Genomic DNA, 19,513 nt, shown 5'->3' with positions numbered 1-19,513 from the left:
AAGGCCATAAAGTCATGAATCGATACGCCAATCAGGCAAAAATCACCAAGAGCACTGAGTTGATCACCCCATCGACACACCAATTTGGAGATACCTGTTTGGTAAAAGACCATGTCCTGCTGTGTGAAGAAGTCTGTAACTGCCTCTTACATCCCTCATCCAACAGGAATCATTGAGCTTTTCAAGGCCCTTTTTAGGGAACCAAAGGTTTGATAATCACATGGGGAGAGATCACGACTATAGAGTGGATGCTCGAGTGTCACCCACTTGAGTACATTCGCACATTTCATGATTCTGGATATACTGCATGCACATCAGAAAGACATGAATGCTACAATAATCCCTTGCCTACATATCAGTGCTACATTGCATATATGCTGCAGTAACATCCTCAAATGGAAACTTTTTGATTGTTCCTTATAGAAGGAATCTGTGGGTGGGAATGCTATTATTTCTTCTGAACTATCCATCTTCCCATCATGGGACAATGCAGTAACACAGTGCCATACCTTGTAACTATATCACATAAATAGTTGATGAAGATGATGACAAACTTACCTGCAGATGTTGTGTGTGTCACTAAAAGTCACCCTTGGTCCAGTTATACCACGCACTCTTAGTGATGCTGAACGTGAGGGACCTGTGCGTGGTGAGCTTTCAAAGCTTGCAGAGCTCCCATTAGCAACCAAAATAACAGCTGCATCATCTGGGCTAATGAATTACAAAATCATTTAAAAATCCAACACAAATAGATGAAAAATATTGATTAAATTATAAACAAGATTTACTCATTTTGACATAAAATTTTTTCCAAGGTATCAAACACAAGTTGATATTTAAACTGTTAAGTCCTTCTCTGGTGTTCAAAGAGAAATGGCACTACTGGTTTTATTAAATAAGAAATTGTTATTTTATGACCTTATGAGTTCAATTCCACATACCACAAATAATGGGCTGTAAATGGAAGGATACTTTGTCTGAAACAGTTATGTCTACTGACATTAAAAAGCTGCAACGAGAAACAATGCTCATGGCACTACAAGCAATGTGCAGAGGAGAAACTACCAGGCAGCATAGGAATGTATCCTCTTTTACAACTTATTTATATCACTTATTCTTTTTGACATTTCTTAGAGCTTCTTCAAATTCTTGGAAGAGGAAAATTTAATTCTGACAGCAATAGCAATGTGAACAATGTAGCATTTGTGATTATTCTGACTTGTCCTATGTATTAGATGCCACATATGAATAAATAAAGAATTGTAAAGCTACTGATAAATAGTGTGTCACAAACAATTCTAATAAATGTTTACTCGAAATCAGCAGTTCTTAATGGAACAATGTGAAATCAAATCTTTTTATGAAAGTCATGTATTTTGGTAATTTCCTGAAGGTAACTGTTTACTAATATAGGCAACTGATAGTTATTTAATGTTGAAGTTGGATTTTCAATTTTCTTCTCAAGGCTGAGATTCACACATCACCTTAAAGTGAACATTCATTACCTGACAAATGAACTTGTGCCCAAGATGCGATGTCAGATGAAACCATCCAATGACAGTATTATTCACCAATGTCACTTTTACCACACTTTCAGACAGCAAATCATACCAAAACTGACATGTTTTGGAGAGACCTTTAATGCAGTGCATCAATTAAACTGCATATGTTTTTAGTCTGTGAGTATGAATACTTAGATCAAATACTGTACTGTACTTAGGCAAACGCACAAAATCAACATAGTACTTGCTCGGTTTAAACTATCACCCAATCACACCACAGGGAACATGATGTAATACATCACTATCCTCATATGATGCATGCACACATGCATGCTTGAGAAGTACGACAGGTTCTTATGAAACAACTCAAAACCAAAATAGCAACTTTCTACCTAACCTAGACTTGGGCTATCATAGCATGCTTCATTTCACAAAAGAATAAAGATAATTTTGTGGGAAATAAAATCTGGTGTCCTGGCAGAAAAATGTCCAAATGACATGATATGTACTTTGCTGTGATTGTTGACAGCAGCAAACTGAGCAGTGCCATGTTGGTTTACATGCTTGCGAAGCTGGAGCGCTGTATTTGGTGGGTTTTTGTATTTATAAATGTACACTACGAAAATATGCAATTTGATTGATATACCACACTGCTGCTCTCTCCAAAAAGTGTCATTTTTGGTTGTTTTCTTGTCTAAGAGTGTAGGTAAATGTACACCAACAGATAAAACTGTTAGCTCTATTCCAAGTCAAACACCTTGACGAGGCTTTACTATTTATATTTGAATGGCTGTTTTGCAGAGAAATTTAAAACAATATTTTAATTTTTGATGCATGTATTCTGCTTCCTATGTGTACACATTTGTTTCATATGTTTCAATCTCTGCTAACGGAGCTCTTTGATGGTATAGGACCATTTTTCTTTTCCTGTGTTGTTTCTCCCTGAAAACCACTTTTTGAACTTTGTTCCTAAATACATTCCTGTTACCCCAAGTGTCAATTATGTTTATGTTTGTTTCTCTGAGGTCATTTAATGTGTGTGTAAACCAATGCTGATTGTCCTTTCACCTTCATCAACCTGTCATCATCAATTCTGCCAAATGTTCCAAGAATGACCTTTTTTGCTTGGGGCGTAGTATGTTCTCTGGATGTTCATAGATTTCTTTGTTAGGTCATGACCTCTTGTTTACTGCTTCTGTTGCCCTTAGGTCAAGTATGTCTAGCAAACCGGGTATGCGGGCTTCCTAGACACTACAAGATTGACGATGAGGTTAACAAATACCACAGCAACAACCCAGAGCCTGGCTGCCACAGTTTTGTTTGTTGTGGGAGTTTGTGTTCTGCTAGCACTTTAATTCTACGTTATCTTTTCTTTGTAGGGGTATGTTTACATGTTTTAACATTATCTCTTGCAGTGTTTTTTCTATTCAGTGTTTTCTGGTGGGCATTGCAGAAATTTTCTTTGCTTGTGTGCTTACTTTTATTGCTTGCATTATCTGTTTATTGCATTTGCCTACTTCAAAATGAGGAACCCATCTCTCCCACAGCCTGCTCAGGCACCTCAGCTGCAAGCGATTGATGCAACGCAGCTAACACAGATGTTTCAGTTTCAGATGCAGCTGATTGAAACCCTTTAAACACGGTACAGCAGTTATTGGCGAAACAAACACCTAACACAGCCCAACAAGCAACAACTGTAGCTCCAAGTGCCATACCGCCTTCTCACCAGTTTAACGAAAAAGAAGAGGAATGACTCGAGTGGTTGCAACAGTATGAAGCTCACATCATTGCTCTTGAAGTATCAGCTACTGTGAAACTACATTACTTTTAGTCAACAGTACAAAGTGCAGTCTTTCCCCGCATTCAGAAATTGTTCCCTAATGCCACTTTGAGTGAATTGTCCTATGATCAGGGTATAGGGTCTCTTAACTAACTATTATGACCAACAAGTGACTGTGGTGACAGCTAGGTACCAATTCTTTAGTTGCAAGAAAAGGTCGGATCAAAATTATCATGAGTGGGTAACAGATTTACAGAGTATGATGAGGAAATGCAAATTAAAATGTGCTTGTGGTGCTTTATATTCAGATTTTATGTTCAGTGATGTGATTGTGTACAATGTAACTGATTTCAGACTCAGAAAACAGATTTTGAAACAGTCAGATCCATCATTTCAGCACACAGTGCAAATTCTGGATCAGTGTGATTCAGGTGCCGTAACGGCCGATAAATTTGAGCAGCTACCAATCTGTCAGGTTAAGTTGTCCCTTGCTCACAACTGGCCCAGTAGGCAGCAACAGCACATGCACACCAAGCCGTGTAAACAGTTCTCTAAACAGGTGAATAGAATTACGTTAAGCACTCGGTGCTATTCACAGCACAAATGCCAAGAGTGCCCGTTGAGACAAGCACAGTGTATGGTTGCCACAAGAAGCACCACGCACAATCCGTATGTTTGCAATGAAACAAACATAATAATTCTGCCCACTCACACAATTCTCGTCACAAGGCCCACATAATCAGTGCAGTGTATTCAAAGCCTGTTGCAGGCAGTTTCTCCTGTGCTATGCCAGTCCAACAAACTTTTTTTCATTTGCATATTAGTGGAAAATGTGTGAAATTTCAGTTGGACACAGTGTCTCTGTTACATTACTGAAGCATAACACATATGAACTGTTAGGCTCCCCATGCCTGTTTGAAACTAGCGTGCACCTGACGGCTTAAAATGGACAAGGCATTCCCATTCTCAGAAAATGTATTTTGCTCGTCATGTATTGCTTGCATACGTGAACTGTGACTTTCACTGTGCTACAATCGCGCGCCTGTGAGAACATATTTGGTCTTGATTCGTTTGATTTGTTTGGCTTTCGAATCCAGGACAATGTGTTGCCAGTGATTGCATTCAATGCGAAAGACAGTGTAGGGCAAGTCTACTGGTTTTGCTCTCCAAACCTTCAGGTCGCATTCGCCTCCATGTTGACTTTAAGTCTGCAGTCAACCCACAAATTGTGATAGATACTTACCCACTGCCACGCCCAAAGGATCTCATGGACAGATTAGTCACTGGTCATTACCTTTTGAAAATTGATTTGCACAATGCATATCTTCAAATACAGCTAGATGAAGAATCTCACACTATGTGTGTTGTGAACATCATTTGGGTTGTTTACACATTTGTGTCTGCCTTTTGGCAGCGCTTTCACACCTGCCATTTTCCAACGGTATTTGGAGCAGCTAACTGCTGAAGTACCAAACTGTTCAAAATATTTGGATGATATTGTAGTAGCAGGTCATACACCTGAAGAACATATCGCAAATTTGCATGCTTTGTCAAGCGCGTTATCTGATGCAGGACTAAAGTGCAGACTGGACAGGTGTGATTTCTTAAAACCTGATTTGCAGAATCCTGGTCATGTCATAAACAATAAGGGTGTACATCCTCTTCAGTAACATTTGTCAGCCACATGTCACCTGCCAGATCCTCGCAACATCACAGGATTGCAGTCAGTATTAGGGAAAATGAACTATTATATTCAATTCATACCCAATGCTACACAAATTGCAGCTCCATTGCATTGCAAGAACATCCCCTTTGTTTAAACTGATGAGTGCCATGTAGCTTTTCAAAAACTTAAAGCTGCATTGCTCAGTGATCGAGGCTTGGTTCACTTTGATCCTGATGGACCAGTTGTGTTGCAAGTTGATGCTTCCTCTTACAGAATCAGTGCAGTGCTTTCGCACAGATTTAGTGTTAAAGACAGGCCTACTGCTTTCACATCAGAAGTGTTGTCCAAAGCTAAGTGTAACTATTCACAAACAGAGAAAGAGGCATTGGCTATTGTGTATGGTGTCACCAAATTTAAAAACTATTTATACGGAGATAATTCGACTTTGTAATGGATCACAAGCCATTGCAGTCCTTGTTTCATCCGATGAAGCCAGTTCGGCATAGCCTTGCTGTACAGCAATGTGTGATTCTTTTCAAAATGAGAGTCGACTGTCACATCTGTTGCTCCCCAGGGCTTTGCAAAACAGAAGTGTTGCAGTTACTTCACCAGAGACACTAGGGGACTGTTTGTACAAACCAGTTAGCACATCGACACTGTATTTTGCAGGGTATGGACACTCAAATAGAACAGATTACATCACAGTGCCATGCATGTGCGGAAAATCAGTCTGCTCCACCAAAAAAATTTTCTGCTTGGCCTAAGTTGCAATCAACATGGTAACGTGTGCACATAGACTTTACGGGACCTTTTTGGAACATTTGTTGGTTGATTGTGGTAGACTTTCATAGCAAGTCTCCTTTTTCCATGCCAATGAACTTCGCAGTGTCACACAGCACAATTCAGGAGTTGTACTCTATTTTTTGCCTTGAAGGTTTGCCTGAAGTCATAGTGTCGGACAACAGTCCTCAGTTCACGTCAAATAAATCTGAAACATTCTGTGAATGCTATGGCATACAGTGTCTAACAAGTGCACAATTCCATCCACAATCCAGTGGCAAGGCGGAACAATTTGTCAGAATCTTCAAGCAGCAGATGGCCAAACTTCACATTGCACACACCAGGGATCAAGCACTGCAACTGTTTCTTGCCTTCTATCATTAGCACCCATGAGATGGACCATCACTGGTGGAATTGCTTTATGGAAACTGCCATCGGACACTGCTCCATCTGCTCCACACTCCTCAGCATCCAGTGCCAAAGGAAGGTTGCAAGTGGCTTCTTCAGGCACAGACAAATTGCAGTGCTGACATCACAATCAAATTCGCCACTGTCATGTGCATGGTAATCCTTCTGTATCTGTTCACCAAGATTCACAGATCCCGAGGACAGTGCAGCCACAGATGCCACCTGAAGGTGTCATCACAGCACCGCGGAACGACTTCATGGAGATGGTACCTTCGCCTCCTCTTATCCTACCAATGGAGCTGGACCCCCCCATGCCGCAGCGGCCAACATCTACCCTTCCGAGTGTTTTCCAGGGGACACTTCCGCCAGATCGAAGGCCAGATGATGGGGTACAACCGGAAATCTGATGTCCCCTGCAGCCACAGCTTCCGGTCCAACAGGGCATCAATGCTCCTACCTCCCCTCCCATTGTCATGCTACATATACAATGACGGTCTGCTGCTTTGAAGGGCGGGAGGGGGAGGGAGGAATGTTACAGTGTAAAGTCAAACCCTGGCACACCAGTTGGGAATGACAGGGAAGAGAAGGCTGGGAGAAGAACTCGGCCAATTGCACGCTGACAGGACTTCCCTCCAGCACAACAGCGGCCCCTATGTCAAGAGGACATAAGCGCCGCGACCGACTGGTCATGGCCCACTTCAGCTTCACAATTAGCCACTTGGATAACAGTGTCAATGTTAGGCACTTCAATTATTTCGTATACTGCCCTTTGCTTGCAACACATCTGTATGATTGCCAAAGTTAAGTATTGTATTTGATTAATTGTAATAAAACTCATTAATACGGCTTGTTTGATTGTTTGTCTAGTGAACCAAGTATGCAGGCTTCATTCACACTACAAAAATAAAGAATAAATGGTACTTCAAACTAGCAAAAAAAACCTGAAATTGGCAGAAAATAACACTTAAAGTGGCAAAAAATAACACTGAAAGCAGCAAAAAATAACTCTGAAAGTGGCAGAAAAATACAGAAAGGAGAAATTTTTTTTACCTTAACATAAAAAATTATTACTAACAAGCACTAATGTTTTATTTTCCATGCCTGTTTGCAGACTTTTACACTGTCATTTAGCTATGTCATGTAACATTATTGAACTCATTGTTTTAGTAAGTGTTCACCGTATGTGTAGAAGGACAACACTGCCTCTCACACCCTTTCATAAAAGTCCATGTTTCTCACATATGAAGAAAATTATGGTACAACTGATCATCAATAGGCTCTGAGAAAAGTTCAGTAGACAGAAACAACTACGTTGGAATAAGTGTACATGATTATTGATTCATTACAGACAGTATAATGTAACTTTCATAAGCTTTCAGAGTCAGTGGCTTCTTCTTCTGGCAGAAGTGTTGAAGGGCAAGGAAGAGGGGCGAAGGAAATGGACTGGAGAGGTTTGGGAAAAGGGGTATAGTTCAGAAAAGTCACCCAGAACTGGGGAACAACTGAGACTTACCGGACGGGATGAGAAGGTAAGTCTTCATTGATCCGGGGTTCTGGGTGACGTTTCTGAACTGTACCCATTTTTATTGATACAGGAGAACACAAACCTGTTACTTAAAAATTATTTTTTCAATGTAGGTCAATGGTTACTTCTTGCTCTGTGAATATCTCAAACATTGCAACATTTCCTGAATTAAAATATGTTTTGTACAAATTGCTGATAATATTACTTCAGTGTAGTCTACTGATAATTTATTTAAGTCTAAACCAAACATGCAGTTGTTCCTCTTTGAAAACGTTTTATAGAACAACTGTATATTGATGTACAAATTGTTAATGCAATTGCAGCCCTGACATCTCAATGTTTTGATTATTGGCAGACAAGTTATTCCACTCATCACTGACACTTCCAGAAGTATGTTATTTTTCTTCCAAATCTTTCTTTATAATGACAACAGCAAAAACTGATTTAAAAATGTTACATTTTCTGCTCACAAATTACCTGTCTGTCTCCACCTGGTGCTCTGGTGTAGGAGATGGAACAATGAATGATCGAGAGCGGTAGGTACTTGCTTTTGACCCAAGACCAAATTTGCCTTTAATTGATGATGCTTTCACACTCTGCCTCCTTAACTTCTGTATCATATCCCTGTAAAAATGATATTTGTAATAATAAATATTATTTTCAATACAAAATCTGGAAATACAATACATTTTGCTAGATGCAAAGGTATTGACACTGATTTACCCATCTTCTAAACATCCATTTTTCATTATCTTTATCTTATTCTTTTACTGGCAATGACATAATGTGAGAAATAGTTTTTTTCAATTAATGATTAAAAAGTGATTTCTCTAACTAACTCAGTTGATAGAGTAGAATGGTGCCAATAACAAAGTGAGCGAAATAGATAATCAACAAACACACCAATCAGGCTCCATTTTCAACCATTTACAAAACCTAAGTGGATTCAAATAGTTTTCTACTGCAACATTAAAAACAAACATGCCATGAAGCTTAACTGATTGTCCAGGCCACAGTTTAATTTAAAAAGTATAATAACCTAAAATTAATCAATACAGTTACTGCAAATACAGGCTATAACTTTGATATGATTCTGAATAATGTGAAAGAAATGTCTTTTATGTAAGTCACTAGAAACTCTCATTGAGGTAAAATGTAGAATTGAGTAGTTTACATTCCAATGGTACACAGTCTTCCGTGACTCAAAAAAATCTACATAAGGTCATCACATATTAGGTCTGCTTAGATACCTTCTGAAATCCTTGAAAACCATTGCTTCAAGTTCTTGCAGTCTTTTCATTTCTTGTTCAATGGTACCGTGAGAAGCACCCAGTGATCTTAAGTCATTTATTATTTTTGCCTGCTCATTCATCTCCTTTTCTATTAACTTCGACCTTTTCTTAGCATCAATTGATGGGTCGAACACAAATGCAGGCAAGCTGTCAGTTAAATTCCGACTTCGCTTGAGAGTTATGCTCTCCTAAATGAAAGATAGTACATATGAGCTGACAATTATAATAGATATGTGCATAACAACTACATGTAAAATACTTATCTCAACAGTAAATAAACCTCCAACAGTAGAACCATTTTGATTAATTAAGCTTAATAATAAAGCAAAGTTCTTGGTAAGTCTCCTATGAAAAAAAGCTAAACAACCAGTGTATCAATAATAAAGTAACACAGAAGTTGCTGAAATTCTGAAAATTATATACTTATTTGCAATACCGCTGATCAGCTCACATTACTTGAACATAAACCCACTATCAACTACCTAATGGGCCCCCTCTCCACCCTTCGGCTTCATGACTTTTTCACTTGCTAAAATTGAGAGAACATGTAGTGATTCACAGGGAGTCAAGACTTACAAGTGAAGCTGTATTTCCATCAACCTGATCAGTTTCATCACTGTCATAGCTTGTTGCATTTGCTTCATCTTCTTCTTGTGAGCCTGTGAGCATTGTTAATGTATGTCCCAATGCTGACAACTGTTTTCCAACATTAACGTCAAGATGAATATCTACACCTTCCATTTGCCACTGCACATTTAAAAACCATTTTGCATTTTCTGAAACAAAATGAAAAGGATGGAAATGTAATTTCTTCTTAAAAATGTTTAAACTGATGTTATAGATTACACTATACATGCATTTTATACTGTCAACTACGTATACAGTGGCATTAGGGAACTTTATATATAAAAATACTGATCAAATTACTTATTTTCCTTCATGTGGAACACTGCTCTCAACTGAAAACAGCTCATTTAAGGCATTTTATGATTTGCAGTATGTTCAGTTCTGAAACTATTTCTCTAAAGAGCATAGGAAAATAAACACCAGTCCTGCAATCCTTGTGGACTTACTGTAGTAAATGAGATAACACGAAGGGGGGGGGGGGGGGGGACATAAAAGAAGAGACATTATTTACCCTACAGACATTGGAACTACTGTTGAACTGAAATAACAATCAGAATCAATGTTGCGCATTAGCCTTTATTATTGTTTCAACACACTATATGCTTCAGTTGTGCAATGGCATAGCCAGCACACACAATTGGGTGCTGCCTCCAATCCTTTGAATGGTTATATTTTTATACACGGGCGTAGAATTTCCTGGCACTTCAGAAAATGAAACACACGGAAGAAAACTCCTTTTGGAAAGATTTTTGATGAGCAGCAACATGTACACTGCATTACAAAAGTATACGCGGCTTATGATTAATTCAGAAATCAACTTACAGAGTGTGTTCAAAAACCAACAGGGATGTGCATCAAAATCATATGAGTAATCGATAGACCAATGTGCGCTGGATGCTAGGCGCTTTGTGAAAAAAGGTATTTTCTCCTCAAGGATATGAATTTGACCCCCCCCCCCCCTCCCCCGGCCCTAGATCCGAGCCTACTGCACATACGTGAGTCTGGCAGCTCGGGCGTGGCAGAAAATTTTTCCTGGTTGCATCTAGCTGCTTGCTGTGACTGCTTACACAGCCAACAGCCACATTTCTGTAGCCAGAAACTGGAAAAGGTACTACTCACACATCACTCAACTGCGCATGCGCATGAGCCCACTCGTAACTGCTAAAATGAATCTAATGTAAACAGTGGTGATGTCACGCTCATCGGAGGCAATTTGTTGTTATGAAGCGTCGCATAGTCTTCCTAAAGCCTTTGACACATTTTGCTGTTGGCAAACGCTTGTATGAGCACTGTGTTTTGTTTTGTATATGGTACATTTCCTTTGCAATTTATGTTTTATTTCCCCCCCCCATTCATGTTTTATTGTTGCAGTATTACTCTGCAGTAGTGGGTTACAGTAATATCCTTTGTTTGAGTATTGATTCTTACCAGTCAAAATTACAAAAATTTAACTGAAAACTAAAACAATGAAAATTTCCCAGAATTCTACAAAATTCCCGAGTTTTTCCCCCGTTTTCTCCCAGATGAAAAAATTCTACAAAATTCCCGGGTTTTTCCCGGATCTCCCAGTCATCCCGCGTCATATACACCCTGATTTACCACCATAAGTTGGACCATGAGGCACCGAACACCACTAAAATTGTATTTCTAACCCTTTCATTAAAGAGATGTTCAGTTTCAAAGAATGTATTCATTATTTTGGGACAACCTGTAATCAGAGCCATTCATTTCCTTCTGCTTTCTCAGTAAGGCCATCTCAAAAAGCAGGAGGAACTTCCAGATGAGAATAGTAACTATATGAAATATCAAAATACAATTAAAATGATACATAAGCAAAAAGTACAAGAAGGCAATAAAGTTTGGTACATTGGCTACTGGTGTAAACACCTAAATAGATGAAGTAGTTAAAATATATCACAGCAGAAGGCATCTACAGATAGTGTGTAGAGAACATGAGTTATCTTGAGATCTGTTCATAATGGTTGGCACACAAAACAGAAGTAAATCAGGATCAGTCTGCAATGTGATAGAGACACTATCCATTCAGTTCAACTGATCTTCCAAATTGTTTGCTGCCTCTGACAAAATTACAGTACCATCGATACATCTTAAAGTGTTAATTCCTCTCTCTTAACTTTAATGCCTCTTCCAAATTCCTCTTTACTACTTGCAGGCATTTGCAATGACGAAAATGTGTCTGTGCAGAACTATACGAGGGGCCTTCCCTTTCATTCTTGTCATCCAAGTCCATGTCCTATAATTTTTTATCCTCTTCTTTTGTCAACAATCGAATTCAAGTCCCCCATTACAATCAAATTTTTAGCTATGTTAACAAACTGAATAATTTCTTTTATCTCATCATTCTTTTTTCAATCACTTCATCGTCTGTTAAATATTAGAATATTTAGGGAAAATTTAGAGGAAGAAAATTCTAGATGAGAAAATTAATTCCTTCTTAGATATCCTCTCTATAAAACTGAAAACATTATACAGCATGCCCCCATACAATGTGAAAACCCATAATATTGTATAATCAATTAAATACATGAAAACGGTTCGACACAAAGGAATGAGTACTTTGTAGTACAGCTAATACTTGTAACTTCTTTTTGTAGTGAGACATTGCTTTCATAAGATTATGTCTTTTTCATGGCATTAAAATGTTTTTGGAAAGAGCAGTGCAGTTATATAAACATTTCTACAAAAATTTCACTTCAAAAATTTACAAAATTTACATCACTTTAATTATCTCTTCTAAGATCTCTGCATTTCTGTACAGTAAGATTAAAAAAGTCACAAGAACTGATCACATAGCAAAGTACTTGTCTCCTTTTGTGTGCTATTTGGGAGGCCAACATGCTGTCTTATCACTTTGCCAACATATGATGAACCTTGAAATGTTGCCTTGTTTTACTTAAATTATGCAAGAATCCCTATTTAGCTCATGTGTTAATTATGAGGTGAGTAAACCTGATCTGAACAAAAACTCTTCTTAAGTGTGATTTATCATATTTATCAGATGTATCACTTGTTTGTGAAACAGTGCAGCCACTGTGGAATGCCTATCAAATATGAAACATTCCTCATCATTAAGAAAGTTGCAGTTACCAAAAGAAGTTACACAAGAAATGAAAGAATTAAAATAGTTAGTGTTATCATAATAAAAGCTTAAGATGTCATACCACTGCCTTGTTTCTGTGCAATTGTGCGACTGCAGACTTCATAGGTTCCCTCAGACACCACACACAGATTCATTATAGTGCTGTCACTCATATCAGGCTTCCAGTCATCAAGGCTTGTTTCAAAATCATCTGCAAAGCGAAGACACAAGCCCACGAATCGCCCTTTGCTCACAAGTGAACCAGAGCTACAAGCTGAAATGCTTGTGCTTTCTAGAGTCACCACTACAGCTCCTCTTGAGTCACCATCATACAATGTGCGGTTCATCCCCCAAGAAGTCTATAAAATAAAGAGTATGCACTGTAAAACATTGGTTTCTTTTTCAATTAATGTTTTCTGACACATGTTTTAATTTTTTTTTATCAATAATCAAATGAGAAAATTCTTAGTACTTGTACATGAAGTATACGACATATAATTTAAGATTACTTCATTCCAATAGGACAAGATTGGAATGAGGAGAAAAAGTATAAGAAGAGGATAACTATGGCAGGGCCAGCATAAACTAGCAAGAACTCTAGGCCTTAGCTATATGATGTGTTATACAGAGTTACATACTCGTCAAGGTCTGCCACCAGAATTACAAACAACATAATGATAGGTGTCAGATGATTTTAAATTATGCTGTAGTGTCAGTCTTACAACCATATTCTTTAGAAATTCAAAACTGAACAAGTAGATATTAATATAATATTATACATTCCCCCCCACCCCACACACACACACACACACACACACACACACACACACACACACACACACACACACACACACCTTACTTCAGAGGTTTAATGACATAAAACTACTGACCATGTAAAGTATACTTAAAGTTTCAATAATTAAAGGAACTGGAAAATGGTTTGCTAAAAATTGAGGACTTTTTCCTAGCACCAGTTGCATACACTCTTTAGGCATATAGGGCATCTCTCCTATGAGGCCTTTCTCTCGTGTTTCTTCAGATATTTTCAAATCTGTTTTTTTTTTTGTTTGTGTAGACACAGTCAGCAGAAATAAATACTGCACATAGTATTATTATTTCTTTCTTGTCTCAGATGTTATGTCTGGTTAAAAATGGAAGGTGACGCGGACCTTGATCAAGCGTCACTTCCTTTTAACTGTACGGTATATGTTACATTGCATTTAGGAACTTTCGGGTAATTGAACAAGTGTCAATAATTACAGATTTCAATATAATAGAGGGAAACATTCCACGCGGGAAAAATATATTTAAAAACAAAGATGATGTGACTTACCATACGAAAGCACTGGCAGGTCGATAGAAACACAAACACACACATACATACACACAAAATTCAAGCTTTCGCAACAAACTGTTGCCTCATCAGGAAAGAGGGAAGGAGAGGGAAAGACGAAAGGATGTGGGTCTTAAGGGAGAGGGTAAGGAGTCATTCCAATCCCGGGAGCGGAAAGACTTACCTTAGGGGGAAAAAAGGACGAGTATACACTCGCGCACACACACACACACACACACACACACATATCCATCCACACATATACAGACACAAGCAGACATATTTAAAGACAAAGAGTTTGGGCAGAGATGTCAGTCGAGGCGGAAGTGAAGAAGCAAAGATGATGTTGAATGACAGGTGAGGTATGAGTGGCGGCAACTTGAAATTAGCGGAGATTGAGGCCTGGTGGGTAATGGGAAGAGAGGATATATTGAAGAGCAAGTTCCCATCTCCGGAGTTCGGATAGGTTGGTGTTTGTGGGAAGTATCCAGATAACCCAGACGGTGTAACACTGTGCCAAGATGTGCTGGCCGTGCACCAAGGCATGTTTAGCCACAGGGTGATCCTCATAACCAACAAACACTGTCCGCCTGTGTCCATTCATGCGAACGGACAGTTTGTTGCTGGTCATTCCCACATAGAATGCATCACAGTGTAGGCAGGTCAGTTGGTAAATCACGTGGGTGCTTTCACATGTGGCTCTGCCTTTGATTGTGTACACCTTCCGGGTTACAGGACTGGAGTAGGTGGTGGTGGGAGGGTGCATGGGACAGGTTTTACACCGGGGGCGGTTACAAGGATAGGAGCCAGAGGGTAGGGAAGGTGGTTTGAGGATTTCATAGGGATGAACTAACAGGTTACGAAGGTTAGGTGGACGGCGGAAAGACACTCTTGGTGGAGTGGGGAGGATTTCATGAAGGATGGATCTCATTTCAGGGCAGGATTTGAGGAAGTCGTATCCCTGTTGGAGAGCCACATTCAGAGTCTGGTCCAGTCCCGGAAAGTATCCTGTCACAAGTGGGGCACTTTTGTGGTTCTTCTGTGGGGGATTCTGGGTTCGAGGGGATGAGGAAGTGGCTCTGGTTATTTGCTTCTGTACCAGGTCGGGAGGGTAGCTGCGGGATGCGAAAGCTGTTGTCAGGTTGTTGGTGTAATGGTTCAGGGATTCCGGACTGGAGCAGATTCGTTTGCCACGAAAACCTAGGCTGTAGGGAAGGGACCGTTTGATGTGGAATGGGTGGCAGCTGTCATAATGGAGGTACTGTTGCTTGTTGGTGGGTTTGATGTGGACGGACGTGTGAAACTGGCCATTGGACATGTGGAGGTCAAGGTCAAGGAAAGTGGCACGGGATTTAGAGTAGGACCAGGTGAATCTGATGGAACCAAAGGAGTTGAGGTTGGAGAGGAAATTCTGGAGTTCTTCTTCACTGTGAGTCCAGATCATGAAGATGTCATCAATAAATCTGTACCAAACTTTGGGTTGGCAGGCCTGGGTAACCAAGAAGGCTTCCTCTAAGCGACCCATGAATAGGTTGGCGTACAAGGGGGCCATCCTGGTGCCCATGGCTGTTCCCTTTAATTGTTGGTATGTCTGGCCTTCAAAAGTGAAGAAGTTGTGGGTCAGGATGAAGCTGGCTAAGGTAACAAGGAAAGAGGTTTTAGGTAGGGTGGCAGGTGATCAGCGTGAAAGGAAATGCTCCATCGCAGCGAGGCCCTGGACGTGCAGAATATTTGTGTATAAGGAAGTGGCATCAATGGTTACAAGGATGGTTTCCAGGGGTAACACATTGGGTAAGGATTCCAGGCGTTCGAGAAAGTGGTTGGTATCTTTGATGAAGGATGGGAGACTGCATGTAATGGGTTGAAGGTGTTGATCTACGTAGGCAGAGATACGTTCTGTGGGGACTTGGTAACCAGCTACAATGGGGCGGCTGGGATGATTGGGTTTGTGGATTTTAGGAAGAAGGTAGAAGGTAGGGGTGCGGGGTGTCGGTGGGGTCAGGAGGTTGATGGAGTCAGGTGAAAGGTTTTGCAGGGGGCCTAAGGTTCTGAGGATTCCTTGAAGCTCTGCCTGGACATCGGGAACGGGGTTACCTTGGCAAACTTTGTATGTGGTGTTGTCTGAAAGCTGACGCAGTCCCTCAGCCACATACTCCCAACGATCAAGTACTACGGTCGTGGAACCCTTGTCCGCCGGAAGAATGATGATGGATCGGTCAGCCTTCAGATCACGGATAGCCTGGGCTTCAGCAGTGGTGATGTTGGGAGTAGGATTAAGGTTTTTTAAGAAGGATTGAGATGCAAGGCTGGAAGTCAGAAATTCCTGGAAGGTTTGGAGAGGGTGATTTTGAGGAAGAGGAGGTGGGTCCCGCTGCGACGGAGGACGGAACTGTTCCAGGCAGGGTTCAATTTGGATGGTGTCTTGGGGAGTTGGATCATTAGGAGTAGGATTAGGATCATTTTTCTTTGTGGCAAAGTGATATTTCCAGCAGAGAGTACGAGTGTAGGACAGTAAATCTTTGACGAGGGCTGTTTGGCTGAATCTGGGAGTGGGGCTGAAGGTGAGGCCTTTGGATAGGACAGAGGTTTCGGATTGGGAGAGAGGTTTGGAGGAAAGGTTAACTACTGAATTAGGGTGTTGTGGTTCCAGATTGTGTTGATTGGAATTTTGAGGTTTTGGAGGGAGTGGAGCTGGAAGTGGGAGATTGAGTAGATGGGAGAGACTGGGTTTGTGTGCAATGAGAGGAGGTTGAGGTTTACTGGAAAGGTTGTGAAGGGTGAGTGAGTTGCCTTTCCAGAGGTGGGAAACCAGGAGATTGGATAGTTTTTTGAGGTGGAGGGTGGCATGCTGTTCTAATTTACGGTTGGCCTGTAGGAGGATGCTCTGAACAGCCGGTGTGGATGTGGGAGAGGAAAGATTAAGGACTTTTATTAAGGATAGGAGTTGACGGGTGTGTTCATTGGCTGAGTTGATGTGTAGGTGAAGGAATAGGTGGGTGAGGGCAATGGCGTGTTCAGTTTGGAACTGGTATAGGGACTGATGGAAAGAAGGGTTGCAGCCAGAGATGGGAACTTTAAGTGTGAGGCCTTTGGGGGTAATGCCAAATGTCAGACAAGCCTGAGAAAATAGAATATGGGAGCGTAATCTGGCTAGGGCGAAGGCATGTTTGCGGAGGGAATGTAAATAAAACTTAATGGGGTCATTGTGGGGGTGTTGTGAGGGTGACATGGTATTAGAAGGTGGAAAGTGTAACATGAGGAAATGAAAATGAAAATAAAAATATGTGGGGAGGGATAAAGGTGGACTGGAAAGTAACTGGAGATCTGGTGTGAAAAAAGGCGAAAAGGTGTTGGTTACAGCTGGGCTATGTTGGACTTGGGTTGGTAGACAACGATGTGCACAAAGGTTAGGTGGTTGTGTTGCCGCCAAAACACGTTAGAGGACTGAGAAATTCGGGAAAATTTCCAAAAAAACTGCGTGTAATATATTAAAAGGAGTGGTTTTGTGGTGGCAGATTATGAAAATGAGGCTAACAATTGTCTGACGAAGAAATAATGATGTTAAAACCTGTGGGAAGCGGCTAAAAATTATCAGTGATGTGGGAAAAACGGAAATGGAAATAAAGCGAAAGTTATTAGAACTAGCCGAAATGGTTGTTTAAAAGGTGAAAGGAACTGTTTGTGAACTAGAAATGGTGGATTTTATAGCGGCGGTAGTGTTGAAAGTGGCAAAAAAATTTTTTTGGTTATGGTTTGAAAGTGGGTTACGTATTATTGAGTATATATAGGCGGGATAAAATTGTATAGCAGATTACGGTAAAAAGGAGAAACTACTGGCAAAAACAGAAAGAGAAAATAAGACAGAAAAGATTTCGAAATGCAACAGTGACAATAACAAACGTAATTGTTGGGTTCAAATAATAAATAAATAATTTAAATAATTTAAATTTAATTTAAATAATTTAGTCAGATGTGAATGTGTTGAGGTGAATTTCTTTAGCCAGAATTGTGCTATTTTATCTTTTCCAGGGGCTTTCCAATTGTGCGTAGAATTAATTGCTTGGGTGACTTCATGTTGCACAATTATCACTTCAGGCATTTGTGGTATCATCTTGTATGTATCTGTTTCTGCTTGTATCCACCGTGCATGCCTGTTATGTTGTACCGGGTTTGACCATATGTTGCTCCAGGAGTGTTCCATGTCTGTTATGTTTGGTGGATTGTCTATTTCAATGTGTGTGTTATCTATTGTCTGGTAAAATTCCTTTTGGTATGTGCTGAATGTTTGGTTTTGTTTCCTTCTATTTTCACTTTTTTTTGTATCTTCTAAGTTGTTTGGCCAATGCTTGTAATTTCTGCTTCTTTTCATCTAATTGCTCTATCACTTCTTGTTGTGAGATTTTACCTAACCTTTTTCGTTTTTTTTTCTGACATTTCATTTCTTATAAATTGTGTTAGCTCTCCGATGTCTTTTCTCAGTTTTTCTATTCTGATCTGTAGCCTGTGTTGCCATGCTGGTTTTGTGGGTTTCTTCTGTGCGTTGGTTGGTTCTGATCTCTGCCTAGTGTGTATATTTAGTGTAGTGAGTGCTCCTATATAAACCAGTAATTGTAACTCTTCCATAGTTGCGTTTTCATTTATTTTGTTGTGTATGATTGTGTTGATAGTTTTTATTGTTGTTTCGACTTGTGGGTTATTTGGCGGTCTATGCAAGAATGGTCTAATGTCTGTATTTGTGTCTTTGTATTCTATATATGTCAGCTGAAATTTTTCTTCTATTTCTAACATGTATGTCACTTCGTGTTCTATTTGTGCTTGTTCTGGTGTCTGTCTTAAGATTTCGTTTTCCTCTGATTGTTTAATTGATGCGTATTGTTCTTTGTTTGTTTGCTCTGGGATGTTTGAGTCCATTACTGTATTTTCTTCTTCTTCTGATTGCACATTATTTTGTTCCAGTATTTGTTGTACTTGTTGTTTGATGTTTTCTAATTCTGACTGGGGTATCCTGTTATTTTTGATTATTACACGGATCTGATCAGCTACTCGTTGTTCTGTTAAAAATTTTAATTCTGGGTATCTGGTATTAAATGTTGTGTATACTTGTGATCTGTATCCAGTTGTGTTGGTTCCTAGGTTTGTTGCTTGGTAATAACAGAACATGAGGTGTCGATTAACTTCATCTGACCATCTCATCCTCTGTCTTTGTTTTCCTTCTAGGGTGGTTGCAGGAAGCATATCCTGCAAAACACCTCTATTTGGATTTGAATCATTTTCCAGTTGGCTAGCAATGTCGTTACCATTGTGGGCTTCTTTAGTTCTGTCCTGAACCAACTAATCACACTAAAAGGGGGGTTAGCCCTATTAGTGGTTTGTTCTTTTCGTCGCCTTTTACGACTGGCAGAACATACCGGAGGCCTATTCTTTTCCCGGGCCTCCATTATTATTATTATTATTATTATTATTTTTATTATTATTATTTCTTTACTTTCTCAGACGTTAA

At 39.8% G+C, this 19,513-nt stretch overlaps 1 protein-coding gene across 1 annotated transcript in view; it reads right to left on the bottom strand.

The window, feature by feature from the left end:
• Positions 1–19,513, bottom strand: part of LOC124595233 (transmembrane protein KIAA1109) — a 509,204-nt gene that overhangs the window by 105,840 nt on the left and 383,851 nt on the right. The window contains exons 62-66 of the mRNA XM_047133891.1: positions 12,763–13,039; positions 9,530–9,729; positions 8,912–9,141; positions 8,139–8,285; positions 559–711 (exon numbers count right to left, since the gene is read on the bottom strand). Coding sequence (XP_046989847.1) covers positions 559–711; positions 8,139–8,285; positions 8,912–9,141; positions 9,530–9,729; positions 12,763–13,039 — 1,007 coding nt within the window. The remainder of the gene's footprint in view (positions 1–558; positions 712–8,138; positions 8,286–8,911; positions 9,142–9,529; positions 9,730–12,762; positions 13,040–19,513) is intronic.

The sequence above is a fragment of the Schistocerca americana genome, chromosome 2, assembly GCF_021461395.2.
Source record: "Schistocerca americana isolate TAMUIC-IGC-003095 chromosome 2, iqSchAmer2.1, whole genome shotgun sequence".
Taxonomy (NCBI): domain Eukaryota; kingdom Metazoa; phylum Arthropoda; class Insecta; order Orthoptera; family Acrididae; genus Schistocerca; species Schistocerca americana.
This window is presented reverse-complemented; position numbering and strand designations above follow the sequence as displayed.